Source organism: Stenella coeruleoalba (assembly GCF_951394435.1).
Source record: "Stenella coeruleoalba genome assembly, chromosome: 3".
Taxonomy (NCBI): domain Eukaryota; kingdom Metazoa; phylum Chordata; class Mammalia; order Artiodactyla; family Delphinidae; genus Stenella; species Stenella coeruleoalba.
In genome coordinates, this window is record NC_137148.1 from 42,607,174 (window position 1) to 42,629,886 (window position 22,713).

General features: G+C 38.2%; 1 protein-coding gene across 2 annotated transcripts in view; it reads right to left on the minus strand.

Annotated features, from left to right (window-relative positions):
* Nucleotides 1–22,713, minus strand: part of PLPP1 (phospholipid phosphatase 1) — a 118,873-nt gene that overhangs the window by 75,061 nt on the left and 21,099 nt on the right. The window contains exon 2 of one of the 2 annotated variants that reach the window (XM_079918329.1): nt 6,219–6,373. The exons of the other annotated variant lie outside the window; for it this stretch is intronic. Within the exon in view, the coding sequence (XP_079774455.1) occupies nt 6,219–6,373 (155 nt within the window). The remainder of the gene's footprint in view (nt 1–6,218; nt 6,374–22,713) is intronic. 2 annotated transcript variants of the gene reach the window in all.

Here is a 22,713-nt window from a genome sequence, read left to right on the forward strand (position 1 = left end):
TGGGGAGGGGGAAGGGTAAGCTGTGACAAAGTGAGAGAGTGGCATGGACATATATACACTACCAAACGTAAAATAGATAGCTAGTGGGAAGCAGCCGCATAACACAGGGAGATCAGCTCAGTGCTTTGTGACCAACTAGAGGGGTGGGATAGGGAGGGTGGGAGGGAGGGACACACAAGAGAGTAGAGATATGGGAACATATGTGTATGTATAACTGATTCGCTTTGTTATAAAGCAGAAACTAACACACCATTGTAAAGCAATTATACTCCAATAAAGATGTAAAAAAAAAAAAAAAGAAACATGAAGAAAAAAAAGTTTTAGCCATTCTAATAAATGAGTAGAGGAATCTCACTGTTGTTTTAACTTATAATTCCCTAATGAAATATGATATGGTGCATCTTTTCATATGCTTATTTTCCATTTGTATATCTTCTTCACTGAGGTGTCTATTCAGACCTTTTTGCCACTTTTTGATTGGGCTTTTTGTTGTGTTTCAAGAGTTCTTTCTATATTATGGACACAAGTCCTTTATCAGATATGTGTTTTATAAATATTTTCCCCCAGTGTGTAGCTTTACGCAGAGCGGAAGTTTTTAACTTTAATTAAGTACAACTTATTAATTATTTCTCTCATGGACCATGCTTCTGGCATTGTTATCTAACAATTCACTGCCAAATCTAAGCTGCAAATTTATTTTTAATTAAAAAGTGTTCAAGGAAACAATGTCACAAGTTCAACCAATTTATTAGGACCCAAAAAAGTAGAGTATATAATACCCCCAGCTAGAGTTTTCAAAATAGTATTTATGAAAGAGGAAAATAAACTTATTAAATATTAACACAAATGCCTTCACTTCACTTTTACCTAAAGTATGACAGATGACATTCCCAAAATAAGTTATACTGAGATACTCTGCCTTCAAACTCTTTGGTCCATAACAGAAAAACACAGATATTACCATGCTAGAATTTTCATGTATTCAGAGATGAAAGGTTTATTTAAAAATATATATATATATTTGGCCTATTTTATAAAAAGGAATTAATGAAAAGATAAATTTGACCTTTCTCATATATTTTAACATAACTGCATATTAATCTTATCACATCCATCAAAAATATTTTTGGTCATTTTGCCAGTTCAATATTTAACAAATTAAAAAATTATGTCACTTCTGCTTGAAAAAGTGGCAGGGGTAGGCGTGTAACTCTGAGTGCAAGTTTAGATGCTCTGTAAAAGGACTTAATTCCTGGTGGGAGGCAAAATGAACATTTTAATTTCAATTATCTTCTTTTTTTTAATAAATTTATTTATTTGTTTTTATTTTTGGCTGTATTAGGTCTCTGTTGCTGTGCACAGGTTTTCTCTAGTTGTGGTGAGCGGGGGCTACTCTTTGTTGTCGTGCGTGGGCTTCTCGTTGTCGTGGCTTCTCTTGTTGCAGAGCACGGGCTCTAGGCCTGTGGGCTTCAGTAGTTGTGGCACATGGGCTCAGTAGTTGTGGCACATGGGCTCAGAAGTTGCGGCTCGCAGGCTCTAGAGTGCAGGCTCAGCAGTTGTGGCACATGGGCTTAGTTGCTCCGCAGCATGTGGGATCTTCCCGGGCCAGGGCTCGAACCCATGTCCCCTGCACTGGCAGGCAGATTCTTAACTGCTACGCCACCAAGGAAGCCCTCAATTATCTTCTTATCACATATAATTCACTGATAAGGCTCACTTAGTAGAAAGAGATTTTAGGGCTTCTCAAAAATCAGAATTCCCATCCAGGAATAACACTTAACCCACTTAAATCCTGCAGATTTGTCAAGATACATGCAGTAGAAAAGTTAAAAGACAATGTCTAGTCATTTAATAGAGATGTACTCAGTGTGTGAAGCAACAGCTCTTGACCACTTAACCTTAGCAAAGGCATTCCATAACATTCCCTGAAACTACTTTTAAAAAGAAGATTTTGGGACTTCCCTGCTGGCACAGTGGTTAAGAATCCTCCTGCCAATGCAGGGGACACAGGTTCGCGCCCTGGTCCAGGAAGATCCCACATGCCACGAAGCAACTAAGCCCATGCGCCACAACTACTGAGCCTGCGCTCTAGAGCCCACAAGCCACAACTACTGAGCCCATGCACCACAACTACTGAAGCCCACTCGCCTAGAGCCCGAGCTCCGCAACAAGAGAAGCCACCACAATGAGAAGCGTGCATACTGCAATGAAGAGTAGCTCCCACTCGCTGCAACTAGAGAAGCCTGTGTGCAACAGACCCAACGCAGCCATAAATAAATAAATAAATTTATTTTTTAAAAGAAGAAGAAGATTTTATGAGCAGAAATTTTTTCCTATGAATCCTTTAAAAAGCCACAGCATTTAGGAAACCAGCAGTGGAATTCAGTAAGCTTGGCTAATGTGAAACTGAGCTTTAGTTTTCATTATTGGCAGTATATACTCAATATTTATATAACTTTTCTTTCCTTTAGGTTCATCCAATATACTAAAATTTATCAAAATATTTTCAAGCGTTCTGTAAAGTGGATGTACGACAAATACTTAATATACCAAATCTATACATCACCTCTTCCAACGGTAGTATAAAAAGCAGTTTTAAACAAAGAAAATGTTTGCGATTATAACAAATTACTTAAGGATGCATCTGGTACTACTTCATTTTGTGACAATTATATAAAAAAAGGGTGCTGGAATAAATGCTCATATGAACTGACTGAAGCAGTACTTTCCACAACAATGTAGACAAAAAATACAGCTCCACATCGGAATAAGTAAACAAGGAAATAAAACTTTTTTCCAACCTAAGAAATTAAGCTCCATAATACCATATTTCTTTCATTCCAGTAGACGCTCCCCCATATTTTAAGATATCTCTAATCAGGATATCTATTCAGTATGATAGTGTTCCATTTTTTTCCTGAAAAGCTATTTTAATGAGGTATCTGATATTAAGAGATGGCTTGGAAATCCAATATATTTCCAAAGAGTTAAGCTGAATTTTCATGGTAGTAATTATTATTAAACATAAGTGACAATCTTATTCCATTTCACATTTAGTATTTTTTCATTAAATTTTTCTATCTATATTTATTAAACACCTGTTACATACCAAGCAATGTGCTTGACACTAAGGATACAAGTGGAGCAAAACAGACCATTCTTACCCTAGCAAAGCTTATTGCCTTGCCCAATTGGGGGGAAACTGGGAAAAGGCAGCACGGCACTTATGTCAACATGGAAACAAAGGAGTTAAAGTATTCAAGTGTGGGCAATAGGCCATTTTGATACCAGCTTTCTGGACTAGTACAGGAAAGGGTGGCATGAGAGACTTGTCATGCCATAAAACCCAACAAACACCAATGTCCTCCTACAGTGCAGGACTCTTATGGCCACTTTTGCCATATATAACACTTTACTTATATATTTCTTTACAGCTTATAAAAATAAACATATTACTAACCCATCCATTTTTTTTTCTTCATAGCAATTTTTTATTACCATTTAAGTAGCTACTCAAAAATTAAAAAAAAAACTGGGCCTCATTTAACTCCTTTGGGACAGTCACCTAAAGAAATATGATTTTTCAAACTATATGCCAAAAACAAAGAACTTGAGAAAATCCATATAACCACAGTAAATGATCTCCCTCATCTTCCCAAATATTGCTGAATCTCAAACTTTAGAGATGCAGTATTATATATTAATTCAATCCCCAAAACTTATCCTGTATTGTCTTTTTCCTCAAACATTAACAAAGGAAGTAAAAGTGATTTTAAAAAAGTAATCAGAAAGCAATTAGAATACCAAAAATAGGGGAAAATATTTCTTCCAAGTTGTATTTTATCCTTTAAAACTGTGAATATTATCTACTTAATATAGCACACTAATAATACTTGTAGCAATAATCTACATAATAATCAATGCTAGAAAAATACTTGTGCTGAAATACAAAATCCTGGGGTTTTTTTTGTTGCATTCACACACACCACAACAGTTGAAAAGGATAATCCAAAGTCCATTACTCTAAATTTTGGTTTAAAAGGCTATTGACATTTCTGTGTTTTTTACAATAATCACCAAGAATGATGTCGCTAAAATCCCCAATCAAAAATGGGAGGGGCTTCCCTGGTGGCACAGTGGTTGAGAGTCCACCTGCCGATGCAGGGGACACGGGTTCGTGCCCTGGTCCGGGAATATCCCACATGCCGTGGAGCAGCTGGGCCCGTGAGCCATGGCCACTGAGCCTGCGCGTCCGGAGCCTGTGCTCCGCAATGGGAGAGTCCACAACAGTGAGAGGCCCACGTACCGCAAAAAAAAAAAAAAAAAAAAAAAAGGGAGTAATCCACATCCTAGAGTAAGAAAATTTTAATAGGTAAACACTTCATACAATGGAGACATAACAGGATTTCAAATAACACATTTTTTAATGAACTTAGAGTAAAGGTTTTTTTGCACATTAAGGCATGTTTACATAAATGTTCTTCCATCTATCTATATGCTTTCCTGCACATTGTTTCATAAGGCTGGTGGCTAAAATAGAGGTTATCAATTACCATGGAATTTACGTCTTAGGAAAAATGTAAATATTTCCTTAAACTAACCCCAAATTTTCCTTCCGTTTTACTCCTATAAAAGTGGCTTTAATCAAATTAGGATGCATAGACTGCATGTGGAAATATTTAATATATCTTGAAACATAACTAAACCCAAGTCCCCTTCACCTTCAGAATACTGTGCTAAATACATCACCAAAAAATAAAATAATAATTTGCTAGCCAAAAAAGGCAAATATGAACTGAACTCAGATATGAACTGAAAAACCAAAGAACAAGGCTATTATTCTTAGCCAATTTGGGGGCCAAATAGGGAAAGAAAAGCCAGTCTGTCCTACTGTGGAAATAAGGCTTCTGTTTGCTAAAACAATTTAAAAAATGTAAGTCAACTATCTGGGGAAGGCAACTGACGAGAGACAAGTTGTCAAAAGAGAAGTATGGCATGATCTGCTGGACTCCCAAGACACTCAAGGAGGTAAATCTTTATTCCGCTTCTTCTCATCCATTTCCAACTCACAGAGAGACACAGGGCAAGGTGCAGGAATCCGAACCAAGGATAGAGAAAGTAAGCACAATATCTCAAGTGCCAACCTTAAGCTAGTTTGTGAAATTTAACCTAGAAGCAAACTGTCCAATTATTTAAAGTAATGAAACCCAATATTAACCTACAAACTGATGAATAGTACAACTTAAAAAACAGTGATAGGGCTTCCCTGGTGGCGCAGTGGTTGAGAGTCCGCCTGCCAATGTAGGGGACACGGGTTCGTGCCCCGGTCCGGGAAGATCCCACATGCCGCAGAGCAGCTGGGCCCGTGAGCCATGGCTGCTGAGCCTGTGCGTCCAGAGCCTGTGCTCCGCAACAGCAGAGGCCACAACAGTGAGAGGCCCGCGTACCACAAAAAAAAAAAAAACAAAAAAAAAAAACAGTGATATAGGGCTTCCCTGGTGGTGCAGTGGTTGAGAGTCCGCCTGCCGATGCAGGGGACGCGGGTTCGTGCCCCGGTCCAGGAAGATTCCACATGCCGCGGAGCGGCTGGGCCCGTGAGCCATGGCCGCTGAGCCTGCACGTCCGGAGCCTGTGCTCCGCAACGGGAGAGGCCACAACAGTGAGATGCCCGCGTACCGTAAAAAAAAAAAAAAAAAAGAAAAGAAAGAAAAATAGTGATATAGTTTTGATATATTCTGAGGATCTTCTTTTGCATATGTATTTACATTCTTTCTGATGAACTGTATTCTCAAATTTAACAAATAAATCTATCTCCGTTTTTGTGGCCTCAATTTCCACTTAACATGATAAAATAAGCATAATCTTAGTTTCAGCTCTGCCATAAAATAGCTTACTGGGCTTGAGCAAGTATCTGGGCCTAAGTTTCTTCACTTGTCTACTGAAAAGTGTTGATCCAAAATTACTTAAATGAACTCTTCATTCTAAAATAATCATTCTATAATTCTTTATGATGACATCAAGTTATTTGGGGCAATATCTCCCTTTAACTGGAGAAACACTGCCCTGGACTGAAGCAGTGGCTATATTCTTTAAGCAATCATTCACCACACCAACTCTGGTGACGACAGTACTATGGATTTACCCCCACCCCAATTCGATCACTTCATAAAACCTCCAGCACAACAAACCCATCACTACCTACTTATTCATTTACTTACAGAGGAAATGGGTAAACCAAGCCCCACTGTGTTGAGGACAGTGGTTGTGACGGTACTGTCATGGTACGGATACTGGATGCTGTTGTCTTTACAGAAAAAGCCTCTCTGAAATGGATATATTTGGCCCAAATTTAGAACAGCCATAGGCATGGAAGCTGTTAGGGAAGGGAAAAAAAGATACACATGGTTAAATTCAATTCACTTCATTAGGAAGTAAACTCTACTAAATGGGATGCAAATCTCAACTGTATTTTGTCCTTTCTGAAAAAGGATCACTATTCCATTACATCCAAGAGTAAAGACTGAGGAAACCATGCATCATTAGTTTGTCCACATCAGCCCCACCTTTATCAAGTTTAAATTCTCTTACTTGCCTTGACCTCTGATTTTTGGGACAATCAATAAAGGAAACCCCAAGGGAAGACAGCAACATTGGCCCGTGAAAAAATAAAGTTGAGAAAACAGGAAGGTTTTGTATTTTACATGTTGTTCGTAATTCATTTTTAACTGAATTGCTCAATACATTAAATATGTTTAAGAAAAAAAGGCAAAACTCAGTATATACATTTAATAATCAATAATACATCATAACAGCCAAATGCAGTCAAGGAGGGAAAAGATACAAAATTTTGTTTCATATTAAAATTTAAATTAATAGGGTTAGAAAAAATAGAAACTGTAAGTATATTTGATAATAAGAACAGAAATAAGTCCTTTGTTTTCCAAAGACAAATTAAAAATGGTTTTTATTAGCCCTGGTAAAGCTCCAAAATCACTTTAACAAGTTATACAGGAATAATGTTCATTTGAAATTTTTCACCCAAATAAAATGAAAGACCAAAGAGAAGTTAAATAACTTAAATTAGTAATTTCTTAGTATGTTTAAATTTAGCACACTTTTAGGCTTTGTTTTATACAATTCAAACAGTCAAGCAGCTACTTACTATATCCTTGATACTAGAGTATGCCAAACATAGAGGAGACAATTAGTGTAAAACGGGCACTCGGTTCAAGAGCCTAAATTGTACATGTAGCAACAGAAGGCATACTCAGGAAGCAGTTTCAAAAGTAATAATACTAAGACAGATTTTTGAGGGATGATGAAATTGTTCTATATCTTGATTGTGATGGTAATTCCACAACTCTAAGTATTTGTCAAAACTCACAGAACTGTACCAAAAACAAAGTACATTTTACTGTATGTAAATGTTAAAAGGAATACCATAAAAGAGAAAATATGACTAATTTCTAAAATGATATAAAAGGCCCTATAGGAATTCAGAGGTCAACGTGAACTGGAGTAGTTAGAAAAGACTATTAGGGCTTCCCTGGTGGCACAGTGGTTAAGAATCCGCCTGCCAAAGCAGGGGACATGGGTTCGAGCCCTGGTCCAGGAAGATCCCACATGCAGTGGAGCAGCTAAGCCCGTGCGCCACAACTACTGAGCCTGCGCTCTAGAGCCCACAAGCCACAACTACTGAGCCCACGAGCCACAACTACTGAGCCCACATGCCACAACTACTGAAGCCCGCGTGCCTAGAGCCTGTGCTCTGCAACAAGAGAAGCCACCACAATGAGAAGCCCGCGCACCACAGCGAAGAGTAGCCCCTGCCCGCCACAGCTAGAGAAAGCCCACATGCAGCAACAAAGACCCAACATAGCCAAAAACAAATAAATACATTAATTCATTTTTTTAAAAAGACTATTAAGGAACAGGCAACTGAGCTGAACTTGAAGCAGCAGGTAAATCATAGGCAGTAGGCAGGGCCTCAAGGAGAGCATTTAGTGGTAGAGGGATGCAAGAGAAGCATGAGGTCACACCAACAAGAGTACAGAGAGAATGAGCAAGAAGTTTTCAAGGTACATAACATTTTATAGCGAACATGTACTGCATGCTCACACATGCCAAGCACTAGGCTACACAGATTAACTCAATCCTTACCCCAACCTTGTGAAGTAGGTAACATCACTTCCCCCTTTCTTCACATAAAATTATTATGAGGCTTTAAGAAATGAGGAACCCTGCTGGAACTAGTAAGTAGTGGAACCAGGATTACAACACAGGCTATCTGTTCCTAGAGTCAGTGTATATATGATGTCTCCCATGGAGGCAAGTGATTTGCTAAATTAACAGAATTGTGACAAGGAAGATGATTTGGGTGAGGGGTACCTTCCTTTGAAAAAGCTTATTCAGTATAAAATACATGTTATGTTCATAATAAAAACTCAACGTTAATGAAACAAAATCTTCTTTTCTGCAGATTACTCTTAATTCCACAACTGTGTGGTTTTTAATGGGAGGAAGAGAACCTGAGATTTTGGGGTTTAACAAAAAGAATTATGTTTTTAAAATACTGGCCTAAGAAAAGACTTATCCTGTAGGAATAAATAAAATATCACTGTCCTCTTTTGCTCAGGGTTAGTAACACAGTAAAATAAGGGGTTTTTAAAAATTAACTTTAAAAAAAATTAGAAAGGGGAGCATTTAACACAGCTTTGAAATAATCTACTAATTAAGTGTTAAGCAGTATGTTGACAGGGAAAACAGAAAAGGACACATGAAAGAGTGTTTTGAATATGGAAATGACTCAATTTGAGGACTGGTCACAATTGTTGAGGCAGACCTGAAGATGACACTTCAAACTTTGGGAATAGGGAGAATGATGGTCCCATTGACAAAAATGTGAAGTTGGGACAGGCACCTGGTTTATGATGAAAGAAAATTAGTTGAGTATTGAAAATATTGCCTTTGGGGTAATCTGACACCTTAAATGCTCAGCCTCATCTTTCACTCTTCCCCATGTAGCTTACGGCTCCAATCACACTGAACCATTTGCTGTTGCCTGAACATACTATGTTTTCAAAACCTTAGGTACCTACATATATGTTCAGCCTTCTGTTTGGGATACCTGTCCCCTTGTTTCCCTTTCCCTGATAAGTAAGGCACTCCCTACTTATCTGCCCCATGGCACCTTGGACACACATCCATTACATAGTATCTTAAACTGCTTTTTGCATTTTGTCAGCAACTTGAGGACAAAGACCATAACATTCTTGTATCCTTCGGACCAGGCACACAGTTGGCTCTCAGTAAAAATTCACTAAACGGCGAAAGGAATATAATGCAGGATGAAGATAAGAAGTAGAGACAGGGCTTCCCTGGTGGCGCAGTGGTTGAGAATCCGCCTGCCGATGCAGGGGACACGGGTTCGTGCCCTGGACCAGGAAGATCCCACGTGCCGCGGAACAGCTGGGCCCGTGAGCCATGCCCGCTGGGCCTGAGCGTCCGGAGCCTGTGCTCCTTAACGGAAGAGGCCACAGCAGTGAGAGGCCCGTGTACGACAAAAAAAAAAAAAAAAAAAAAAGAAGTAGAGACAGATTTGCAGATTGTTGGCACTGGAGGTGGTAAGAAGCCAGGAGAATGAAACAGTCTTAGAGAAAGCCTAAAGTCAAGACTAACAGAGATCAATAAAAACAGTCAGGTAAGGACTAATATCCATAGTGAAATCATGAAAAGAGATTGCAGGAGAGAGAGGGAGAGGAGATGATTACATGCTCTAGAGGGCAGGGGCTGTGTCTCTCTCATTCAGCAGAACATATTAACCATTCTTTAAACACAAGAATGAACAATAGAGAAGTAAGACAATGTTGTTATACAAAAAGCCAATGAAAGTAGCTTAGAGTATCAAGTCTGTACTAGGTTAAATGTAGGACGTCAATGCTAAGACATCAAGAAGAGTGAGAACAGGGCTTCCCTGGTGGTGCAGTGGTTGAGAGTCCGCCTGCCGATGCAGGGGACACGGGCTCTTGCCCCGGTTCAGGAAGATCCCACATGCCGCAGAGCGGCTGGACCCGTGAGCCATGGCCACTGAGCCTGCGCATCCAGAGCCTGTGCTCCGCAACAGGAGAGGCCACAACAGTGAGAGGCCCATGTACCGCCAAAAAAAAAAAAAAAAAAAAGAAGAGTGAGAACAGAGTAAAGACAATGAGGTCTGAGGAAAAAAGGTGTCATATACACTCTGTGAGAGAATATCTTACACCACCTCCACTAACACCACAGCTTTATGAAGAAACTTCAATAATGAGCTTCAATATTGGGTTGTCACTGCCTAAGCATGAATCTCCTTCTTCAAGTTAAATATATCACAATGATTTCCTCTATTACTCATGTGATTTATATATACACACGCACACATACACACACACACTACTATGGGCTGAACTGTGTCTGTCCCCCCAAATTCTTACATTGAAGTTCTAACCCCCAATTTTACTATAATTGGAGATAGGACTTTTAGGAGGTAATTAAGCTAAATGAGGTCATAAAGGTAGGGTCCTAATTCAATAAGACTGGTGGTCTTATGAGAAAAGGAAGAGAGAGAGAGAGATCTCTTTCCACACGCACGCATCCAAGGAAAGGCCATGTGAGGATACAACAAGAATGTGGCCATCTGCAAGCCAGGAAGAGACCCCTCAAAAGAACCTGACCATGCTGGCACCCTGATCTCAGAATCCCAGCCTTTAGAACTCTGAGAAAACAAATTCTGTTGTTAAGCCACCTAGTTTTTGGTATTTTGTTATGGCAGCCCATGCAGAATAAGACACACACACACACACACACACACACACACACACACACACACACACACACACACACACACAGAGGCATAGCCATCCCCACAGGGTAAACAGATACCTCTACTCTAAAAAGCAATGAAATAGTCTCTATCTACACAGAAATTATTTTCAGTGGTAATTTTTTAGGGTAGTAATAGAGAGTTCTGTGTCAAAGTTAGTATTATAGGAAGATTCTTCTCAAAACAAACTCTTTCACAGAACACGAATATTCTTTCCTTAATATATAAAGGATATAGAAACTATTTTTGACACTAATCATAATTCTAGGGTATTTTTCTCTTAATTGAAATTCCCTTAAGAGAAGTCACTTTTAAAAGTTCAATGCTGCTAATAAACACATTTGTTAACTACTGTATGTCTGCTCTTACCACAACTTCTCTAAGTTATATTGAAGTAGATAAATGAATACGTGGAGATAGATACATATATATATATACATATATATATTTCCTATATTCTTCTCCAATTAAGTAATAATTGAAATATCTCCCATTTTATATATAGTACATAGTTCCTTAAAGACAGGTTGTTACAAAATATTCCAATGGAATAAATCTAAAATGCATTTTAAAGAGAACCAATGTTAATTTCTAATATATAGAAGCAAAGGTAAAGAAAAACAAGTCCTAAGTTTACGTTTTGAAAAGAATGAAATATAAATCTAGACATTATTAAAGTAACTATACTGACTTCAGTACCCACTACACCTTTCCCTATTTTCTCAATTTCAGACATCTAAATAAATATTACGCTATACCACAGGGAAATTCAAGTGTCCATCTTCTTGAAAATCTCCTCTCATTATTCACTCAGACATTTCAATTTCTATGACACGGCAGACACAGTGCCAGGAAAGGAAAAAGAAAAAAAAAGGGAAGGACTAAAAACACTAAAAAAGGAAAGGAATGAAAAAGACCTCACCACAAAATTTTTAATAAGAGAGAGATAAGCGCTACTGGAAAATAACACAGCTGTAACTGCAAACAGAACTGAAGCTTAGATGACTTAGACAATGTAGCAGTCAGGATCCCAGCAGGAAACAGCATCCTCAAACTGGGGAACTTAAGAAGAGCTTAATAAGGGACTATTTACAAGTTATGGTGAGGGCAAAGTCAAGAGATAGTACAACCTTCTGAAGCTGCAACCACTCCTAGACCTAGAAGGTTCAAAGAGCTATGACCTCTGGGAGAGCCAACACGACAGAGGAGTTGGCAGGAGGACTCCAGGAGAAGAAACCCCACTCTCCTTCCAGTGCTTCCCATTCTTCAAACCCATCTAGAAGCCAAAGGGCAAAGTGAGCCTCTTAGTACTGAGGACAAGGTAGACAATGATGAGAGCAGGTCCACACAGGGAAAAAGCTATCTAGAACCGGGAGGCAGAAGGTAAGACCAGTCAGGGTCTCAGCATGAAATAGAGTCCAGTAACTAAATGCAGATAACTCAGGAGAGTTTAATAAAGGGACTATTTACAGAATCTATATTCAGACTATATATTAAGAAGTTTGGACTCTATTCTGTGGGTAACAGGAGACACACAACCCAATCTGTGCCTTAGTGGGGGAAAAGACTCTGGGAAAAACTGTATAAAGGATAGAGAAGTGTGAAGTTACAATAGAGGGAGGGCTTCCCTGGTGGCGCAGTGGTTGACAGTCCGCCTGCCGATGCAGGGGACACTGGTTCGTGCCCCGGTCCGGGAAGATCCCACATGCCGCGGAGTGGCTGGGCCCGTGAGCCATGGCCGCTGAGCCTGCGCGTCCGGAGCCTGTGTTCCGCAACGGGAGAGGCCACAGCGGTGAGAGGCCCGCGTACCGCAAAAAAAAAAAAAAAAAAAAAAAAGAATAGAGGGAAGTCCAGAGGCAAGAAATACTAGTGTATATGAGAGATGCTGAGGGCTTGAAATAAAGAAATAACAGTGGGAATAAGAGGAGACAGTTTTAAAAATGTTTAGATTTTTCCCACAGAACTACAGACCATATCTCTGTATATGTATATATGGATGTGTGTCTAACTCTCTCTTAAATACACACACACACACACACACACACACACACACACACACACACACCACCCCTATCTTCAGCCTTTGGACTCTCTACAAAATACATTTTCCATTTGTCCTTTACCCTGAGTAGATTACTATCTGATAGACTTCCCTCCACAATCCTGCCTATAGTAAGCACTTCAAGGAATATATGTTGAATGAATAAATGAACCAATGAATAAACAAGCATGCAAAAGCCTCTGAGGCACATAATAATAATTTTGTATAACTATAAACTTAGGTCCTGAAAAGTTTTAAGTTATTTTTCTCTCCACAAGACCCAAGTTAAAACACATAAACCAAGAAAAGAACAAAAAACAAACAAAACTGGTTAACGATCTTAAGTCCAAGAACATGCTAGGGAAGCACTTCCAATTCTATATTCTAACAATTATTTCTCAAGCTTGTTTTCCACCGGGAACACGAAGTGCTAACAAATAAAGATAAAAAGACTGATATACCCACCTTAATTGCTAAAAGAAATTTACGATTCACAAATTCCTGGAATCCTGAAGGCAATTTTTGTACAGTCCAGCATTATCTCCAAAGCAAAGCTTAAGACATGGCTATTGCAGAAGCACTTCTCTCAGCAGCACCCCTTACTCTTTTCTCAATGAAAAAAGGAGTTGGGGCCCCAGTTCAATCTTCTTTACTGATCCACCCAAAACAGAGGTCCACAAATTCCCGCAGGAAAGCAGAAGGATCAGATTTCCAGATGAAATGAGGAGTATAAAGCAATAATACTTCAAAATAGGACTTTACAAATAATTAACAATCAGCTCTAGATCCATCTTTTCCTAATCTCTTCTCTAGAACCCACAGAAACAATCAGACCTGAAATTTTATCACAAAGCACACAATAACATATCCTACTCCATAAGAGAAGTGTTGAATTCCCAATCTCAGCATCCATTCTATAAATCTTCAAAGTTAGCAAAGGACTTTGTTCCAAGATTCCCATGTAAAACGTTTTCATATATTGTACAACTTTACAGTACATACTATACTGTGTCCTCTCAGTTAAAAGGATAAATCATAATGTGGTCTCTTACTCACTAGGAAATATCTGCTCTTACCAGAAGCACCTAAAATAGTTGAGGCAGCCTAGCTTACAAGACTCTTAAATAGCAACCCTGCTAGTCTTGTAGTAATTTACAAACCTGAATCACAAAACACAAATATGATTAAGAGAAAGGTTTGCTTTATAGTGAAAAAAAGTTAATCATCTTCCATGGCCTTTCTCATATATGTCCAAAAAGAAGAACAGAAATTAACATGTATTGAGCACATATAGGTCACTATCACGCTAAAGCAGCTGCACATACACTACAACTGTATATTATCTTCATAAAAAACATATTTATGCTTTAGATGTCCTACCATAAAATCTGGGGAAAAAAATTTTAAACCTAATCAATAGCATGAGTATGAATCATATATATAGAAAAATATGTATATGTATATATTGTTTAGTAGGCAAACTAATCTGTAAAAACATTATATTTAGTATAGCTTAATTTATATAAAACAAATTACTTGCATTTATGTCTAAATATACATTGGAAAGCCTAGAATATATAACCAACTTTCAAGTAGTTATTTCCAGATGGTATTAATACAAATCAGGTAGAAAACTAATTTTCCACTGTATGTACTTCCATGTCTGAATATTTCATAATAAAACAAAAGATCATGATCATTAATTTTGAATTTTAAAAAACACTTTATCACAATGAAACCTTTCTCACTGTGTTTCCTGAAATTGTTATACATGCAACTTAACTGAAAAAGTCCCATCTATGGTAAAGAGATTGTTTGAAACCAGGGCAAAGGAAAAGGCCCACTTTTCTATTCTGTTTAAAACAAAAAACGAAGTAATAGTAACAAAGTAATAGAAATTATCCTTTGGCTTTTAAGCCTGATTGATAAGCTCTCAGAGAGGTAGGCCTACAGTGAAATTATTACTTTTGGGGGTTTTCCTCTCTTGAAACTTTTGAGAACTACAATGATTTACCACATATGAAGTAGGTAGATCATAATAGCTATAAGTTTTATATCTCCTAAAAAGGGTACTAAAAAAATTTCCAAGGTCTAAGGTTTTTTGACATTAGAAATTTTGTTACAAAACATGCTTATCTTATAGGCAGTAGAAATAATCTAGAGGGTCATCAGTTTAGCAGAAAGTCATCAGTTTAGCAGGGGTAATCAAATACAAGCCATAATGAATATACTTATTTTAGTCACCACTTCTTGAAAAATCTTATAAAATAATGGTACTCAGGCAGATCATTCTAAAAGGGTGGCACTGTCTTTTTAATTATGTAATAAGCAAAGGAATATTACTCTAGTGGGTCTTTCAAGTTTTTGATTTAAACAGAACCTCAAAATTGATTACATATTAATATAAACCGTCAGTCTGATGGAGGGGAGAGGAAAGAAAATAAATAATTTCATTTAGGGCAGTGTCTTATGAAATTTTCTGTGATGACAAAAGTAACCAATACAACATGCTGTCCAATACAGCAGCCACTAGTCACACTTGACTAATGAGCACTTAATATGTGGCTAGTGAGAATGAAGGACTAACTTTTTTATTTTAATTAATTTCATCTTAAATAGCTACATATGGCTAGAGGCTTTCATAATGGATAATGCAGATTTAGGGGGTTAAAAATAAACTAAGGTTGAGAGCCATCAAATTTCGTTAACACTTAATACACAGCAAAACTAATTTTGATTCCCTAACTTAAGAGGAAATAATTATGAAATACTTGAGTAAACATAGATTTAACTGTGAGCCAATGCCCAGAATAAAATTCCCCTATGTGAATACTTTTGGCTTGCTTCCTTTAAAGAACCTGTCCCTGCTGCATCCCTCAAATTTAAGAACCCTGAATTGGCTTCTCTCTCCAGGCAACTAAACTTCCTATAAGGGGAAGGAAGAGGGCCGGTCAAGTTTGTCTGGGGTACTCTCCTACCTGGCTCACCAACCTCAAATCTTCCCATTCTTCTGTCCTGGGGTAAGAAGCCCTTAATCTCTAACCCAGCAGAGTGCCTCCTTGGCTCTGGCTGCCCAAAGCCCGCCTTTACAGCACCCCAACTGCAGAGCAGCTACCAACTGCTTCTTCTTACTCCCAGAATTATTCCTACCCTGAATGGAGGCCATGAACACTCGGCTTAGCTGTATACAGATAATACTAATCAAAGGCATTTAGGTTTTTGTAATTCATTCCAAGCAGCACAATACTTATGCTTGTAAAATACAATATAGTTTTAAGTTTCACTTCAGTAAAAGCTAAATTCTGTTCTTAGTACATTGCCTGATCACCTGCTTCTAACCTAAGGAATTGTAAGGAACACTCAATCTCTCTCAAGTGGGTAGTAGTCATCACTGTTAGAACAGGAAAAAACAGAATTCTTTCCTGGTAGGCTTCTCAAGTTATCCCACATAGTGAAGTCTCTAAAGTAGCAGTTCTTAACTTCTTGGGGTTCACAGACCCCTTTAATATTCTAATGAAACTACGGACCCTCTCCTCAAAAACACATGAACTTTTGCCATATAGTTTCACAACCTGCGTGCACACACACACACACACACAAATGGTCATCTATGGACACTTCTACTATAAAAGTATGTGAAACATAATAAAAATAATTAATATTCTAAAGTCCACAGACCTAAGTGACCAGTAGAATATGACCTCAAAGAAGCTAGAATTAATTCAACATGATATTCCTACATCTTCTCTTAATTCTCCTTCCTCCTTCCCCTCCTCCCAATTTTACCCTCTTCCCATCATCCCTCTTTGCTCTTTATACTTCATCTCCTTATTTGGCTATATCATCGAACTAAAGTCACTTTTAGTATTACTTACATACTTATTGCAATATTATGTTTCCTGTTCTAATTTCAAGAGTCACAGTTTATTTCTTTAAAGAAAAGTACAATATCAGTTGAATACCTACTGTTTGCCAGATATTTGCCTATCTTTAACAATTCTACAAAGGGGAAAGAAACAGTATATCCCCCTAAATCTGCATGTTTGAAAACTTCCAAGTCACTAAGTCATAGAAAAGTTAAGATATAAATCACAAAATAGTTTGATATGAATGAAAATATGACAAATCAAAATTTAAAGTATAAAGTTAAAATACTACACGTGAAAATGTAGTCTTAAATTTATACATTAGAAATTAATGAAACATTCAACACAATAACTTATCTTTTAAAAGCTCGAGAAAGTGAAAGAATATAGGAGATTAATGAAATAGAAAAAGGAAAAATCAGATCAATTGGTCAAAAAATCAGATCAAAAAAAAGATCAAAAAAAATCAGATCAATAAAACCAAATGAGTTTTTTTTTAATATAAATTTATTTATTTTATTTATTTTTGGCTGCATTGGGTCTTCGCTGCTGCGCGCGGGCTTTCTCTAGCTGCGGTGAGCGGGGGCTACTCTTTGTTGTGGTGCGCGGGCTTCTCATTGCAGTGTCTTCTCTTGTTGCGGAGCACGGGCTCAAGGTGAGCAGGCTTCAGTAGCTGTGGCTCTCAGGCTCAGTAGTTGTGGCTTGCAGGCTCTAGAGCACAGGCTCAGTAGTTGTGGTGTATGGGCTTAGTTGCTCCACAGCATGTGGGATCTTCCCGGACCAGGGCTCGAACCCGTGTCCCTTGCATCGGCAGGCAGATTCTTAACCACTGCGCCACCAGAGAAGCCCCACCAAATGAGTTTTTATAGGTTAACAAAATAATCAGTCTTGCTCAAGTTTAAGAAAACAAAACACAAATACAGCAAATTATTAAAAATTTTAAACGGCACTAACTATATCTCTGAGCTAAATTTTATCAGAAACTCACAAATGTGAAGCAACTCACCCAAGAGTACACAGCTCTTGGGTGTGTACTAAGGCAGATACCAGGATTACCCAGTTGGTAAAGAGGGAAGCCAGGATTTTAACAAAAAGGTCCTCTTCTTTTCATATCATACCACCTCTCCTTTAGGAACGGACACTAACCACCAGGTTCTCAGTTTCTTAGCTACAAATGAAAAAGAAGAATGACATCTCTCAGGTCCCTTTTCAATCCATGATTCTATGAGCTTAAGCTGGTCTGTGTAGAGACAAACAGCTGATTTCCTTCTGTTGGTTAGACTGGGGGTGAAGGTGGAGTTACTCTGTGTGACCTAGCATATATCTTAATCTACTACACTTGGGTTGATTGAGCCATCCTAATGTGTAAGTACACTTTGAGGCAAACTATGGAAGAGAAATAAGAAACCCCAGCAAAACTTACAAGAAAAATAAACAGCAAACTTACAAGAAAAATAAACAGTGAGGGAACTGCTTCTAGGAGCTGATGTTTTACCAAAAAGGTAATGGATAAAACCCATATGTAAGAAATAGTCTCCCTTCCAAAAAAAAATCCAGCATATATAAATTTAACCATGTTTGTTCATTTCTCTACATGTATATTTGGGTCTAACAAGTAAGTCTACAGTTACTTTCGTAAAATTTGCTTCTACAAACCCGTTCATTTTCTCCTTTTAGAAGTCCAAGGTTAAAAGTAAATAAAATTTTTTTGGCTCTTTACTACTTTGTGTTACCTGAGCAGTTTTTAGAAAATTCTATTCATTCCAAATTTAAGGAATGTTCTTTATTTGTTGTCCAATTCAGTTTGAACAAAATACATTTCGGAGAGAAAAACATGCAATATTTTTCTTGCTTTCTTTGGAAACAGGTGTTGCAAATCTTTCCAGAATCACATGAAAAATCTTCCTGCCAGTTGACAGGAGTTGTATGTTATTTCTCAACATAAAGAGTTTTCTTCCCCTCCTTTATAAAGGATCATTAAATGTCCAAAAGTAAAGAAAGTCATTCAAAATTTTACCAACTTAACTAAGTGAAACTAATAAGTCTGCCAGGTAAGATAGCTTGTTTCCTCTACAGATCAAATGCAGAGACTCCTTCCTGATTCTTAGTCCTGATCATTTGACAAATGTTTCATGTCTAGCACAGCTAGACATTCATATCTGACACTCAAGAGAGAATGCAGAGTAAAGATGAATATCTGAAATTTCAATTATAAAGGGGATAGCTGAAGCCATGAGATTTTATGAAGATCAGAGAAAGTGACAACAACCATAATGTTAGAAAGAAAAAAGGAAGACAACATAGCCAACTAATAAGCAATGAACTACCAGGTAAGTAGGATAAAGAACATGAAAGAACAGTGTCAGGGAAAATGAGGGGGCACTTTTCAAAAATGTAACACTTTTTACTTAACTCCCTGACAGTATGCTAGATGGTCTTTAATAACTTTAAAGGGGAAATGTTATTACATCATTTTGAAGATGAAGAAACCTGCCCAAGGCAACTTAGGTTGCAGAATTAGGATTCAAACCCCGGGTCAATGAGGCCGTGAGCCTTCTGGGTTCAGATCGTCTTAACAATAGCAGATGCCACTTAAAAAGCTAAGTAGAAAAAGAACACACAAGAGGTCACTGATGAATCCTGATAGAAGGACTGCAGTACTCTCTGAGTGAAAACAGAAAAACTGAAAAGAATTAGAGAATGAGAGTAAGTGGGTAGAAACTTTTAAATGCCTTGTGATAAAAAGGAAGGAAGGGGAAGAACTTCGTCTATACCCTGAAGGACAAATACGGCAAAAGAAGGTTAATGATTTTTTTTGGTCTTCTCTATGGTGCAAAAGATGTGATAGTGAGCTGATGTGGTAAAATGCAGATGGTGGGAGAGGAGGACTTAAGAATGAGGATGAATGGATGGAGCTGGATCCATAGGAGATGAGAGGAAATGTAAGCATACACAAACGACCAAGACTATCAACTCATCAAGAGCAGGGCTGGCTAGTGTTGGGGGTTTTTTTAGTGTTTCCTGTTTGATTTGTATTGCTATGCAATGTAGTCAGGTCCTGGTTACTCTCTGGGGATGTCATATCCAGTTATTAGTATTGGCTTCACCCTTTCCCCGTCCCACACTCCCCTGGGCCCTTTGGCCCTGATGAAAACAGTGTGGCAAAAGGGAAGAAAGGGGGCTGAAACAGTGTGAGCACCTCTATGGGTCTGGCACCATACTGAACATTTAACAGTAATTTTCATTTAATCCTCAGAATACTAGAACACAAGCTCCAAGAAGGCATGAATATGTTTGTTTTGTTCTCTGATATACCCCAAGCACTTAACACTGTGCTTAGAACAAGGCAGGCCCTCAACAAATATTTGATGAACAAAGAGTCACCTTGGTATTATTATCCCCATTTTAAAGATGAGAGGATGACTCAGAGAGGATAAGTAACTTAAAGTCATACATGTAATAAGGGTGAAATTTAAAATGTTTAACAACTAGTACTGCACCAGCACTGGCCACTCAGAACAGATGCCAGTTGGTGCTGGAGGAGCTGGGTTCTGCTTCAGCCTTTTAGTTGTGGGATCTTGGGGAGGTCCACGGGAGGGCTGTGGGCAGGGGAACGGAAGACTCAGATGTATACCAGCCTTGATAGTAAGTGATGCATCCAGGATTCAAACATACACTTATCTGACTCTAAAGCCTTCTAAATGAAGTGGGAAACAGTACCATTTGCTTAAAAATGAGGAGAGCAGGAGATAACTGGAGGTTTAAATAGAGTAGAAAAAAATATTCAAAATACCTGCAATGGGAAACAATTAGTAATGAATTAAAGATTGATACCCAAGGTCAGTCTGTTGCCAGACAATTTAAAAAACAAGAATAGGATGATCCAACTATAACAGGGTAGAGAGAAATGAGGAATAAGAGAAATATGAATGGGCAAAGCAAAACTACAGTATAAGGATTTTCAATTCCAGGTAAATAATTTGGATATACTTCAAAAAGAAATGAAAAATCAACACTGGCTCCTGAGCAAGAAAGGACTTGATGAAAGCTGTACCTCAAGAAGATGAGTTTGTGCAAGGTAGAGGGGGAGAAGTATGGAGCCACATGGGAGGGATCAGTGGTCAAGAGCGCTATATATTTGGGTGTGACTCACAGAGATGGCACTCAAAGTATCCAGGGGCAAGAGTTCAAAGAACAGTGCACCCTCGGCTTTTAGGAACACGTACATTCTGGTCACTGGCTTGTAGTCGCCACCTCTCTGTGGCTGACATGGTTTTACTATAAAAAGTACTTAGTTATCTTGTTGGTTTTCTGTTTAAGTTGGAACAAAAGGGATAAAGTGCAGTTTAGATATAAGTGACATTTACCAAAGAAGGTTTTTACTTTTTGTGGTTTTCTGTCAATAATTACCTATAATATCCTCAACCTTGGAGTCTCTTAGTTCATTAAGACTCTTAAAAGAAATTTGTGTATGTACTTAAACAGCTTTAAAAAAAAATCCAGGACAATTACGTGGACAGTTTATTTTAATATGGACCCTGAGATTTCCACACAAAAAACAAGTTAGCCTATTTATTTATACGATAACAAAAATAAAAAGCAGAAGTTGGTCACCTGTTGTTACTGTCCCAGAAAGGCACACAGTGCCAACTGGCCAGGAACAACATTAATTCCTTCCACCCTCTTATGGTAACAGCTGTTCCCTTTTTTTTTCATGCTGGCAAAGGTCACACTCAGTAGCAAACTTTCCATGTAGATTTCTACATGCAAAAGGCAAGGAGATGGCTGACATAATAGGGTGTGGGGAGAGACAGCTGATTTTTTTCTATTTTACTTTCTCCTGGGCACTTATCAGGAAACTATTTTGGGCTTCTTTGATATTTGAAGCTATAACTATTAATCATTTCTCAGCCAAAAAACCCCCCCAAAAAATGCTGTTTACATGAAGCTGGACTTGGGGATGATATAAGCACATTTTGAAATAAGCAAAAAACTACAGCAAAATTATACAGTAACGTTTACATCATTAATAACCACCTAATTAAAAATGCATTATGTTAAGTGAAGAGGCCAGGCTCAAAAGGCTACATATTATATGATTCCATTTACTATATGGCATTATATGACATTCCGTTTATATGACATTATAGGATGAAGAACAGACCCATGGTTGTCAGAGGTGGAGAATGGTGGGAGGAGTTGACTAAAAAAGAGAAGCCTGAGGGAATTTCGGTGGGCAGGGGGAACAGACTAGTTCTGTATCTTGATTGTGTGGTGGTTACAAGACTCTAAGTTCTAAATTGTCTAAGTTCACATAACTGTATCCCAAAAGAGTGAATTTTACTATATACAAATTTTTTCTTAATGTTGGCTTAAGCCTCATATCACCTCTCTCAACTCCCCTCACTTGTTTCAAACCTCTTCCCAAGCTCCAAACAATGACCCCACCCCCTCCACCTAGCTAAGGTCTACTTGCCATTCTAGCTTCTTTCTATTCAGCTCCTCCTGGAATCTTTCCTTTGGTGTGGCACGGTGGGGTCCCAGATGGAGCTGAGGCTTTGTAGTCAGATACACCTAGTTGGGTTTACTCTGGGCATTCTCCCAGTTACTACTTGAGTGAGCATGGGCAAATTATCTACCTATCTAAGCTCAGTTTCCTCATATGGTGGATGCAAATAAATATAATTCATGTACCTCCTTGTTGTAAACTAAGAGCCTAGTAATATGCCTAGCATATTACCTGGCATATTAAGAGAGCTTAATTAAATGCTTATTCCCAGATCTTTCTCCTCTGCCTACTGCCTTCACAACCAATGCTCTCTTTCTGAGTTTCCAGGGACCTGATACATACATAAAATTATCACAACACTTAACTGATGTATTGGAATTATTTATCTCTGGCAAATAAAATGGGTCTATGTCTCTCTCTGATCCCTGAATTCACAAAGGGC